Source organism: Protopterus annectens, chromosome 13.part0 (assembly GCF_019279795.1).
Source record: "Protopterus annectens isolate FY-2018-M chromosome 13.part0, PAN1.0, whole genome shotgun sequence".
NCBI classification, from domain to species: domain Eukaryota; kingdom Metazoa; phylum Chordata; order Ceratodontiformes; family Protopteridae; genus Protopterus; species Protopterus annectens.
The window spans coordinates 962,953,783-962,967,850 of record NC_056747.1 but is presented as its reverse complement, the minus strand read 5'-3'; the positions used below and the strand labels follow the sequence as shown (position 1 = coordinate 962,967,850).

General features: G+C 36.7%; 1 protein-coding gene across 1 annotated transcript in view; it reads right to left on the bottom strand.

The window, feature by feature from the left end:
• Window positions 1-5,664: 5,664 nt before the first annotated feature.
• The window catches only part of KCNH4 (potassium voltage-gated channel subfamily H member 4), a 1,657,012-nt gene continuing 1,648,608 nt past the window's right edge, over window positions 5,665-14,068 (bottom strand). The window contains exon 17 of the mRNA XM_044054725.1: window positions 5,665-7,509. Within this exon, the coding sequence (XP_043910660.1) occupies window positions 6,868-7,509 (642 nt within the window). The 3' untranslated portion in view covers window positions 5,665-6,867. The remainder of the gene's footprint in view (window positions 7,510-14,068) is intronic.

The window sequence follows — 14,068 nt, the reverse complement described above, 5'->3', positions numbered from 1 at the left end:
TTTTGCAAAAGCAAATTTGCTACATATTTTCATATCATTTGGTTCTTTACGGGCAGATGATGAGTGAAGACTGTTAACATATTTCTCATAAACTGTGAAGCGTACTACATTCCAAATTATGCTTTTGTTTTACTTCCAATCTTGTCTAAGGCATTACAACATCAATATCAAAATTTATGAACCTGTATTTCCACAAACCCTCTTCAGTTACTCTCATGATGTAGAACTTGTATATTAAATTAAACTTAGAAAACAACAGGGACACATGATCCTAAAAGAGCAAAGAAAGATTATGAATAATTAATTAGTGTATGGCCTGAGTAACTGTTCAAATTAAGATTTGTGAACAGATGATTAGGTTAAGGGTGTGGATAACTAATCAGAGGGTGGGCCATGGGTAACTTATCAAATGCGTCCCTTTTTTAGAGTTTAAGACAGAGTAAAAAACTTATTTTATGTAGAACTAAAACTATTATAAAGATATTACAGGTAAATTGTACTGAGACCAGTGTCATTCAATGGATATGAAAACCTCCGCTCCGTGTTATTTCATTGTGATTTCTAATTCTATAGGTCTACTTAAAGATTATGTGTAAAGAGTTTTTGAACACAGATACCATCTTTTGCTTCCTTCTATCCTTTCTTGGTCCTGGAGGTGCTCCTTTCTGAAATCCCTGTTCATCTGCCTGTGTTGAGCTGATGTCTATATCCAAGGTGATGTTTACCTTGTCTTGTGTAAAGCTTTCTTAAACTTTCACTCACATTAAGAAACTTCCTGGCAAGTAGCTTATATTCTTTAGGCCCTTCCACCTCTTTAGAAAAGATTATGGATACAGAAGGTAATTTGCTACTCCTGGCACTTTCCCCATATTGATAGTGGTGAATGGATCACTTGTAAATAGAATTGCTGAAGATGTACTCTTTATGCTCTTACTTTTTGTGCCTATCCAAAACATTTTTGTGTTGCTAGTTTCACCTTGAGTGAGTCATGGATTTGTTTCTATTAACAAACAAGGCAATGTCTCTCTCCCTCCCTCCTCAGTGATTATAGAGCCAAGTCCTTTGTTGTCTGGCAAAGATTCTAGATAAATTTGTAGATGAAGCATTCTAGGAATTTGCAGCAAAAGATGGTATTCTGTCTACCAATCAATATGGCTTTAAGCAATGACATAGTACTATTGCCTGATTGGCTATCTATTAATGACATTCAATCTGGGATGGACAAAGGACTACAGAAGTAAGTTATCTCTGTTGCCCTTCCTTCATGTGACATGGATGATCACTGTATTTTCTAGATGGTAGAGGCTTAGGTCTGGGTCCCTGTATATGTATCTACAGTTCTTGGTTGGCATAATGGTTAAGGTGTTTACCTTACAGACACAACGTGCAGTGTTTCATTCTCACATGGGGTAATTGGCTAAGCTTAAAATGACCCATAAGGATAGTTGGCCTAATCTATGAACCTATACTGTTACTTTTATAGACATTTCCTTATACTTAAGATTAAAGATAGCCAGTGAAACCATACTACTGCTAATACTGGAGTTTTAGAGGACTTAATACTAGTTTAGGTATTTTTTTTCTGTATTTATTAATCAGCTTACTGCTGAACTGCTGACTTGCCTGGGATCAGGCTGTTTTTGTATATTTGTAACCTTGTGGTAGTTAGGACTCGTCTCCCCATTAAGTGATGTGAGAGCAAATATAAAATAACTTTTAAAGCTCTTCGGGAATATTTGATGCTGACAGGTTATAGATTAATCAGTCTTAAACCAAAACCCTACCATCTACGACACTTGATAAAATACTAATATAGCGGTGTTAAATTCTACCCTCCGGCTAGATACCTGAACCTGTGATACATTTGCATTATTTTCCATGATTTACTTAAAATTCAGAACTTTCTCAGTATGACTAGGGAATAAAATTAACAGACAAGTCATGTATTAAGATCTCAAACATTCTCAGTCATATAACTAGTATGATAAATTTCAAGGGTCCTTGTCACCCAGTTGGAGTATGATACTCTCTTGTTATCTTAGTGTTTATGAATAATAAAGTCTTTCTTGAAAGTCTTACAATTTGTAAATTCATGGTACTGTCTCTTTTCACTCCCTGTTAATGAGTGAACTGTTCTGGTACTGCCATGATGTTATTTAAATATACCTGTGTGCATTATTGTGCACTGTTTGTTTACAAACTCAAAACTAATGAAGCAGTCCCATGCATTGAGGCCTGCTATGGAAGAAGTAATTGGATTCCACATGCCACGAACTAATCTAAAAATAAGAGATTGTGCTCTTGTTACTGTTAAGACATATCACATAGATTAGCTTCCCTCTTTTTGGCAAGAGCTCCACTGAGTTTAGGGATTTTAGGAAAAACCTAGTCAGCATCCGCAAAAATAGGACAATAAGGGATTATATAATGTAGCATAGCTGCGGTGGTGGTGCTGCGGTAGCGTTGTCACCTCACAGTAAGACGTTGCCTGTTCGATTCTCAGCTAAAGCATCTTCTGTGTATAGACATGCATGAATGGGTATACCTTCGTTGAAGGTTGTACTTTAGGGCTAGCAACTCAGTACGTAAATATCTACTGCCAATCATTAGCAGACCGGAGTTCCGCTGTGGCAACCCCTAACCAGGAAAAGCCGAAAGATACAACTTTCATTCCTTAATTTCTCCCAGTGATACTTTAACAGAGTACCCCTCTTGAATCACTCACCATAGATTAGTTATTTATTGATCAATGCTTAAATACTTACAGTAAGGATATGATGACTGACTCTGCAGAAAATAAGGAACAGTACAGACAAATAGTTAACAGTACAATTACATTTTGTGCTGTAGTATTTACTGATATTCCTTAGATTTAATATGCCCTTACTAATTGCATACCTCTCATGCATTTAGATAAGTTTCATCATTATTTATTGCATAAGTTTCATGCTATAATATGTTTGACTCCATAATCTTGCTTGCTTTTGGCCTGAGTATGTTGTCTTAAAAAGATACACTGAGATCAACAAACCTGCCCAATAAAAATGACATACATGCATACATGCATAAGTAGGCAAGTACCCACATTCAATCCCTCGATTAACCCCTCACTCTACAGCTGCCACCCCCCCAGCTCCTGCTATACTTTCTGTTATGTCTTATATTTCTGACATCTGCAGCAGCAGCAGCATTTCCCTAAGAGTGTAGGGCTGAGCATTGAAGTCTGCCTAAGAGTATAACAAAGAAGGTTAACTGTGTCAGCTGCTCATGAGCTGTACCTTCTCATCCTAGTGTTACTCTCACATGTTGTAGCATTCTTTGTGACCCTGACCGAATCACTTATCCAGACCAGTACTCATGGGTCACTTTCAAAAGGAATGGGTCTTATCCAGTTAAAAATGAATGAAATAAAATAAAAATATTACAACTGCTTGTTAGACAATATTAAGTCAGTATTTTTGCTGCATTTAAAAGTTACAGATAGCCATTCCTCTACATATATGCTAGCGGAACATTTTCTATAAGTACAGGAATGTCTTATTGAATGAATCATTGTTAAATCTTTATAGAGTGATATATATATACTGATTCTTTGTAGAGGCATTGCAAATATGTTTATATTCTTGCTCTGAATTGCAACTCAGCGTGTTAATTGAGCAATATATGTTAATTAGCATGCAATATGATTTACATATGTGTTCATGTACATGCACGTGTATATGTATGTATGTTTGTGTTTTTGTGTGATATATGTTTTTTTTTCATAAAGACTAGTTTTGCAAAGGCTGATATGTCGAGACAGGAAGTTTGAACAACCCATCTGTACAAAGAAAAACAAATGTTTTGCATCCTGCAGTCTCTGTATTTTATATTCTAATTCTAGATTGCTGCAGCACTAGGGAAAGGGAAGTCACATTTGCACATATTGAATTGAGACTACTGACCTTGGTCTTCACAAAAGCAGACAGTCTCAGGTGTGTGTGCATATCTATGTGTTTTGTGATATACACAGCCATCCATTGTCTAATAAACTGCCTTTTCACTGGCAGGGTCACAAGAGTGCTGGAGCTCATCCCAGTAGCCAGTGGGAGCAAGTCAGTGAAACCCATTCTTGGCAAGCAGATTGTCTATCACAGAATGCATACTCTCACTTGCTCACAAACCACATGCACACCAATGGGAAATCTGCAGAACATCAATTTACCTACTGCATGTCATTGGGAGGTGGGTGGAAACTGAAGCACCTGAAGAAAAGCTAGACAGATGCAGGGAGGACATACAGACACCATACAGAAGGCACCTCAGCTGACAATCGAACTAGAAATGAAGGAATGTTGCAGATAACAAGCACACAGCCTGTTAATTCTTTGCCAGAGTGCTGAAGTACAGCATATGTCGATCTTTTTTCTCATATCCATAATATATCTTTCCATATGACGTATTATGATATTGTTAATTATGCTTGGGACTTCCTGTGCTATATAGTAGACATTACAGGAGATGGAAACAGACATGTCTGCAGCTGCTTTCCTGGTTTGTATCTCAGCAACACCCTTCACTTCAAGGGTTGGAGTGATTGCTGGAAAGGTTAAAATATTTCTCAATCTCCTACCAGTTATCATGTGTCATACATGTCAGTAGTGGTAAGAGTGAGTGCCATTCTGCAGGTGGAGTGCATACCCTGTTCAGCATCATTGTACTGACATGCACATACTTGCCTGTTGAGAGCATTCACACAGCATGTGAAACACACTCTTGCAATGACTCTTAAAGCTATACTGCCTTCAGCACTAATATTCCCAAGACATGATGGAGAGCAGACTAGCCATCTATGTGCCTTTCCTGAAATAAAGTCTAACTGATCTACTTCTGTCACCTGGATGGATTTACTCAAGAAATGATCAATGCTAGTATGGGGAGAAGGTTTCAGTTCTCCTCATTTCTAGTAAAGTGCTGCCGCTATAAGTACTGATTTAGCCAAACATTTAACATATGACAGACTACACAAAATTAAGCTCTTCACATATACCGCTACCTCACATACATGTAAAGTGCCGCTGTTGAAGGATACTGAATTTGCATGATGTAATAGAATGCACAGGAGACTGGGAAAGGGGAAGGGGAGCTTTGGCAGATACAGAATTGGGTAAATTAGTGCTTAATGGTTTAAACACAAATGGATAAGCAAGGATCCCAGAAAATGACAAAAAACAAAATATGTAAATCCTCTTGGTTGTAATCTGTACCAAAACCTAGTATAACTCAACAAATTGATGCACCATGGGCTTTCATCCAAATCACATTTCATCAAAAATATTTTTTTGATAAAAGCACTTAATGTTATTCCAATAAAATTTTTGAGTTCATGGTGCATTGATTGGTTGATTTTTACTTGATCCTAGAAAGAGTCTCAGCCAATCCTGGGGCTAGTAGATGAATGATCACTGTACTTTTGAAATACTCACTGCCAGAAAACAAGCAGAGAATTTAAGAATGTAGCCAACCTGTGACCAGTCCACAGAAGGAATGACACAGATGGTTGCAGCACCTGTGTGTAATATTATAATGCCCTTCAAGTAAGATCATGAGATACAGCAAACCCTCCCCCCACCCCAAAGTCATGTTGACATTTTTTTTTCTAATTTATATTTTAAATGTACAGGAACATGCTGACTGGCATACTTAATTACAGGCAAATAAAATGTGCAGGAGAGGTACTATAGCAGACTATGTGAGCCTAGTTTTATAAATTTAATATAACAAAGACTTTTTTTATTATTCAAATCCAGAACAGTGCAAGCTACATGCTACTGCTAACTAAGTTTAAAAAGTTCTCTTTAATGTATGTGTGTTGTACAAAAATATTACCATGCACCAAATCTTACAAGTATAAGTTTTTGAATTTCAATATAATATGCAAGTTCTAGATATATTCCTACTCTTTTAAATGCATTTACATTCTACATATTTTTGCAAACTTATGAGGAACTGCATATTTTATTTTTCTTTGAAATATAATTTTGGTTGTATTTGGCCAAATAAGGATTGATATCCTGAAATCCATGACAAAATGTATAAAACAGCCACCCATTGATTAGAATAAGGATTTGATATTTTGTAAATAATAGAGAACATTATGATGTTTTCCTGTAGTTAAAAATATCTTAAAAATGATTAGCACTGTCCTGCTGATAACATAGTTGTAAAAAATTGTAAAAAGCAATTTTGCTCCACTTGTGCTTTCCTTAACTCCTGACGATTTCTGTGAAAATCATTTTTTTGTTATTTCATAGGTCAGCCATGATTTGTTCTGAACTGTGTACTTCAAATGTGACTTATATAAACATAATTTTAACTATCTGAAAAGGAAGAGAAAATAACAGTACAACCAAATTCTGTTGTAAATGCTAGGCTTACAATTCATAGATATACTTCAATGAACTGATCATTGTCTTAAAACAAAGTTTCTCCTGGCAGTCCCATCCTGAATGATATAGAATTGCTGATTTGGTCTTTTTAACACTCATGATATTGGTCATAGAAGAGCCCTGTCCTGGAATAAGGCTTTTTAGAACACTTAGCAGCACTTTTTTGATGGATTCATTGTTTCAGTGGTTAAAGTGAATGCCTTGCTTTTTTCTTTATGTAGCAGAGTATTGTATTTTAATATCGTGAGCACCTGTGCTTGAAAAAGGATGGCTTCGTCCAGACCATTACCATGAGCCATGTGCTTCCTACTGAAGTTAAAGGTCAAAGTACATGTGAATAATTAGCATTTTTGGGAACAATGACAACTTTAGACTAATTACAGTAGAATGTTCATGTCATGAATAGTAATAATGCACAACATTTGTTCAGGCCGATCTGCTAAGTTTGAAATAGAATTGAAGTGTGGCTAGAACTGACAGATGTTTTCAATGACTGGTCAGGAGTGACTGATGGAAAGGCAGCTTGACTTTGGATAGCAGAGTCTGAAAAGGCAATAATAGAGTCCAAAGAGGTGGAACTGAGCGTACATTGCCCTGAGACTGTGATGTTTGAGTCCTCACCAAAATGTGGGTTTGTTTCTTCATGATGTGCACTATTTTTTCCTCTGTCCCCTGAAGACAAATTGTAATGGTAAGATACAGTAGGACTTGCTGTGTTACAGACACAGTTTCTGCCTTCTGGAATGTTCGCTGCTTCATTAGACTTTTGACAAAATTCTTGAGACCTTTGCCAGTGGCCTGCTGTGCCATAATTTGCGGCCTGTGAACCCAGCATTGCAAAACTTGATGTAGTCACTGCAATATGTTCATGCGGAATGTGCAGTCCTGAATGTGGTCCACTGGAAATGACAGACTGTTGGATATTTCCAGTTTTATGAAGAGGAGAGGAGCCCATGTGAATACCATAGGGACAAAACAACGTGGAGTTATACTGCTTAAGTGCTAGATGTGTTTGAAGTAACTTCATAATGTGCTGCAACTCTTTGCTTAGCTGGGAAACTTCATGGTTGAGATTATTTATCTGCAATAAATAAAAAATAGTTATATTCAAATAAGAAAATTTAGATTATATAAAACAGTTTTGCAAGTGGCAGAGTTAGTTCTGTGTAAGGGATACAACAAATTATTGTCATTCACTGAAAGTAATAAAATCTGAAAAAATAATTAAAGTAAGTGAAAGCAATACAATAAGTAATCCAAACCAATAAAACTGCTACTGACTTTGAGATAAAAATGTGGTAAAGGAATAATTTGTTGTCATATCTATTGTAAAGTGTCAGTGATATTTCAAAGAGCTTTACAAATATATTTGCAATCACCTGATAATTCAGCTAATATCCAAACTGCAGTCTTCAATGTGAGATGTGGAGATTTGATTAGGAAGTACAGACCTTCACCAGTAAATGGCAAGGTATTAAGGTAAGGCAAATAAGCATTCCTTTTATGGGAAACATTCCAACATTTTTTAGTTTACATCTCACAAAGAATGTTGTAGTATCTGCTAAAGTGTTACACACTGCAATTTAACTTTAAGACTAGTCTTGATTACTGGATAGGTAGACAAATGTACACCAGAATAGTCATGTACAGCCCTTCTCATATGGGATATAAGTTCAATATGGGAGGTGAGCATTACCATATGCTTCAGAAGAGAGGTAATGACTTTTAATTATTAATACTTAAATATGTATATGGCTATGTTTCTATTTTCTGTACTTTGAGAACTGACATATGTATGCAGAGCAAATGTTGTCAAATTTGCCTGTATCAACATGTGGTAGAATAGTGTGGACGATGCTTCAAATTAATGAGAGTGTGTGGATTTAATGGGAGCTTGTGAAACAAGATGTAATTGGTGTAATGCCCCCCTTTCCCTTCATTTGTCAGGAACAGATAAGTAAGACCTGGAGTAGGGGCAAGGATGCAAAAAGAACAAGAGGGATATAGGAATGCAGTGACTGACATGAAAAACAACAGGAAGAGAACAAGTTTATGACATCAGAAGCAAGTAACCAGGACTTTCTCCGCTCGTCTTTGACTGACAGGTGGAAAAAGAGAAAGGAGCATTAGAGATTGGTAAGGAGTCTGGAGTAATTATACAATGAGGGCAGCTTACAAGTTTTAAAATGACCTGAAAACTGGAGTACTACTGTATTCTCTACTTGTATTTCAAAAACTCTCGACCTCAGGAAAAGCCAGCTGGACGTCAGCATGCTCTAAAGAAGAGAGGTTATTCATTTCAATTAAATTAGGTAAGCAAGTGCTAGTCGGAAAATATTAAATAAGATGAAGTGTGTCAGGTTGTGTTTTTGCTTTTTAAATAAGTTTGCTAAGTGGAATAGTGGGCTGATTCTGACTGACCCAGTTCAGATCTAGACCAGGAAATGAAACGGATGGTACAACTGACAATACTGTAAAAAAAAAAACAATGTAAACCACTGGAAAACATGGTGTTGAAAGTAAATGCATAAAATATTCAGAGTGCTAGTTGGAGATGCAAAGTGCAGCTAAATAGAGAAGATGTGGGAACAATTTCTGGCTGGTCATTTACACCTGAAAAGGATAAGTACAGGCAGAAATTAAAATTACTAATATTACAGATGGGTGACAATTTTTTAAATATATAAATATATATATATATATATATATATATATATATATATATATATATATATATATATTTTGTTTTTTTGCATAATGTTTGTGTAATTCGTGAGTATAGCAAAGTTTGGATGCCTTATGGTGCATTTAGACATACTGGCCATATTGAGTAAGGAAGTGGGTTGGTTGTGGTTGAACTACTAAATACCTGAAACATTTAAATTTATATGTAACCTTGTATATGCAATTTTGAAATTGAAATGAAAGTTGATTTACAAGGAGCTGGGGCAATGTTTGAAGAGTTTAGCACATATCATGAGCAGAGCAAAGATGGAACTGCTTGTAATGAAGTGGAATATATTCATTTGGTCAATAAAAAATACTGAATTCAAAAATGCTGAAAACTTAAAATACTGAAAATGAGAATTTGCTTTGCCATTTCTCCACTGTTGTGCCATCCTGGAGTTGGTATATATATATATATATATATATATATATATATATATATATATATATATATATATATATATATATATATATATATATATATATATATATATATATATATATATATATATATATATATATATATATATATATATATATATATATATATATATATATATATATATATATATATATATATATATATATATATATATATAATAATCAGGGGTATGGGGGTGTGGGGGAGGGGGCTTGCCTCCCTGTATTGAATAGGTTTTCAAATTTTGAGTTTTCAACATTTTTGGATTCGATATGTTGAATTTTTCAACCATATGAATATATTCTAGTGAAGTTAGATGGAGAAGACGTGATTAAAGTGCTATGGATGTGTATGCCTGAAAATGTTGTTTCTACGCAACTTTAAGTTGTGTTTGAGAGTATAAAGATCAAGTAATTCAGTAATGATGCTGATGTGTCTTGTATAAGTTTAGTTCAGACCACAAGCAGGTTAAGGCCTAGGGACCATCTGTGCTGCTATTACATCGCAAGGACAGGCTGAGTAAGAGACCATAAAGGTTAAATATCCAAAGAATTTGCAGTAGTTTTAAATAAGAAAGACAGTAGGTGATTTAAGAGCATTTTGGGAGTGTTTGATAAACGTTTTATTCAAGCCAGATGTGGATCAAGGCCTGGTCTGTCTATGGAACAGTTAAAAAGAGAAGACAGTTAAGAAATGTGGAATTGGTTATTTATGCTTAAACTTTGGTCCAGGACATGTTTAAACCATGGACTGTGCTAGCTGAGGTGTATTTAGTTAGAAAAAACATGCTGAATAATGTGAAATGAGGAATCTATGTCTAGAAATGATGATACTTTCAAAGAATTTGAAGTTGTTTTGATTTTATAGACTGGCCAATTAATTTGTGGGCAGCCACGGTGGTGCAGTGATTAGCATTGCCGCCTCACAGCAAGAGGTTCTCCGGTTTGAGCCTCGGCTGGGGTGCCTTCTGTGCGGAGTCTACATGTCCTCCCTGTGGTTGCGTGGTTTTCCTCCGGGTGCTCCGATTTCCTCCCACATCCCAAAGACATGCTGTAGGTGGATTGGACACTCTAAATTGGCCCTAGGCATGAGTGTGTGCCTGTGTGTGCCTTCTGTGAAGAGTTGGGTGCCAGGCTGGCAACTTGACACCGGAAAACTCCACTGCCAATCATAAGTGTACAGGTGAGCCACTGTGGTGATCCCTAACCAGGAAAAGCTGAAAGAAGACGAAGAAGAAGACTGGCCAATTAATTTAAGGTGTTTTGAAGTATTTATTGGAATTTCAGTCTAGGCCATGTACAAAGCAAACAAGGGACATATGTGGAACTGCCAACAGAAGACTATGTGGAGTAAGTGGGACTGGTTTCATCCCCCTGCACCACCTTACTAATGCCTGATAACCCTAACCCTGTTCCTAACCCTAACTTTAACTCTAGACCTTACCATATAAAAAAACTTTCCGTAATGTTACCACTACACAAGAAAAGCTCAGACATACACTGCACTCATCAACACACACACACACACACACACACACACACACACACACACACACACACACACACACACACACACACACACACAAAAACACAATCTATCCCCTTGCTTACTCCTTAATTTAACTTTAACCTGCAAACAGTTTTGCAGACACTTCCACCCCAAATTATTCCAGCTAAATTTACACACACACACACACACACACACACACACACACACACACACACACACACACACACACACACACACACTAGTGCTGCAAAGCCAGATTACTCACTGAGTAAAAATGACCAGAAAGAAGCAGAAAGGAGCATAAGGTGCTTTCATTTACAGAGAGCCTCCCACTCCCACCAACAGTTATAACGACTTTGTTGATTGTATACATCTATTATTGTTATGAAGAAATAAATTATATGTACTTTAGTGGTAGCTTTGGATGAACTATATGAAATTGTATAACGATCTGTAGCATTATACCATATGATCCAGCCACGTGTAGCACATTTTAAACATAAGAGTACTTATAAGAGCATAAGAAATATCAAAAACCTGGTAATGTAATCTCTGCAGAAGTAAATGCCATCTGAATAATTTCACATTAAAGAGCACTATTACTAATGCACACGTTGCTGCTGGCAAACAGCTTTAAATTTAAGCGTTTGATTGACAAATACAGAGCCTGCAACCCTCAGAGAATAAAATGCCAGTGTTGCATTAAACAATAATGTGCCAGTGATATTACCAAAACATTTCCTGAACTAGATCAGCTATGCAACAGAAAATGCCTGGCAAACAACAACATCAGGTTCATAGTTACTAGGCATGCAGTCCTGGAGATTATTAAGGATCCAAGCACAAACTCCCTATTTCTGCAATGCAATGGTTAAATGACTTGCTCAGTGTCACACACGGGGTAAATGAAGGTAGAAAGATTCAAACCCAGCACCCTTGACACAGGAAGCAGCTCATCAGTAAGTTGGAACTTCAGTCGTCTGTGCTGTCAGACTAACAGTTTTTAACTAAATGCAGAATCCTTTACAATCTGATCTTGTAGAGAAGACTATACCACAATAGTATGTAACAATGAAGGGGTGATGAAGATCAGACGGTTCTGATCATCACTCTAAACAATGCAGGCTATATGACCTGACAAATGTCGATCCCTTCATATTCACTGCAGACTCTAAAGAAGGTGCTGCAAAAATATATTACTAAAATGCAACATGTTCAGATTATATGACACATTATATGATAGGTACAAGGGTGCGCTTGTTTGTTTGTGTATCTCAGCTGAATTTCTTTGCATTTAGCTTTAGCCCATTTTCCTGACTCCATGAGTTTGTGAGTGCTAGGCTTTTTTTGGAGGATATGGGTATCTTCTGGAGAGTTGATAAAAGCTCCAAGTTTGCCATCATCAGCAAACTTAAGTTAGCTACAGGCTCTTGACATCAGCATTGATATTGGCAAAGTAAATACCAAGGAGTAGTTGTCTCAACACTGAATCCTTGGGGATTCCTCTGGGAATAAGCCTTTTAAAGGATCATATGCCACAACCCTGACTGAGTAAGTTGTGCTAGTAAGCTAATTAGTTATCCAAATAGTTAATCAGGAGGTTATATTCAACTAGTTCAGTTTTTCTATGATGACAGAGTGTGAAATAATATCAAATACCCAAGCCAGATCCAAGTAGACAGTGTGAACAGACTTTTCTTCATCTAATTTCTTCATCTAATTTAAGTATTCAACTGCGGTACCACCTTTATCATTCTTATAAGAAAAGTGCAGTCCGGGTCTGAACTGTCTGCAAACAGCTAAAGTTAACTTTGAACCTAACACCACTCTTAAGTATTTAACTATGGTACCACCTTTATCATTCTTATAAGAAAAGTGCAGTCCGGGTCTGAACTGTCTGCAAACAGCTAAAGTTAACTTTGAACCTAACACCACTCTTAAGTATTCAACTGCGGTACCACCTTTATCATTCTTATAAGAAAAGCGCAGTCCAGGTCTGAACTGTCTGCAAACAGCTAAAGTTAACTTTGAACCTAACACCACTCTTAAGTATTCAACTGTGGTACCACCTTTATCATTCTTATAAGAAAAGCGCAGTCCGGGTCTGAACTGTCTGCAAACAGCTAAAGTTAACTTTGAACCTAACACCACTCTTAAGTATTCAACTGCGGTACCACCTTTATCATTCTTATAAGAAAAGCGCAGTCCGGGTCTGAACTGTCTGCAAACAGCTAAAGTTAACTTTGAACCTAACACCACTCTTAAGTATTCAACTATGGTACCACCTTTATCATTCTTATAAGAAAAGCGCAGTCCGGGTCTGAACTGTCTGCAAGCAGCTAAAGTTAACTTTGAGTATGTGTCTACCTGTTTGAGCCAATATTTATTTTCCCCTGGAGAGCACTCTGCTTTGGCTTTTAAGCAGCACCCCCCCCCCCCCGACACACACACACTCATCTTCCACTTTCTCTCTTATTCCCTTCTGTTAGCAAATAGTATCCATAACTGATCAATACTGTGTGTTTGTTAATTTAAACTGAGACCACAGTAGCCTACTGATACAAGGTTATCCTGTTTTTCCACCTGAGAAATTGTTAAGAAATGACTTACAGTTTCAGAGCAGTTCTTGGTCAGTTGTGATTGTTTCTTAAATACAAACTTGTCTTTGCTTTGGCTCATTAGCAGCAGTACAAAGAACTACCTGCTCACACCCTTGTTCTCCCCTCCCCCTTCCCTGTTTATTACCTTAAGACAATCCCAAAGTTAATAAATATTACCTGTGGCAGGCACCATTTTTACAACTACAATCCACTCTGCTACAGGCCCCATGAAGGAGCTCAGTGTCTCTCCAGTAAGTGTTTTACAACTGTAAATGCCTATTTACGTTGAATTGTGTTAAGACATTTTACAACTGCATATGTTTATGTTGAATTGTGTTAGACATCTAATATGATTTATGCTTTATTATTGGAAGTTACTGTGG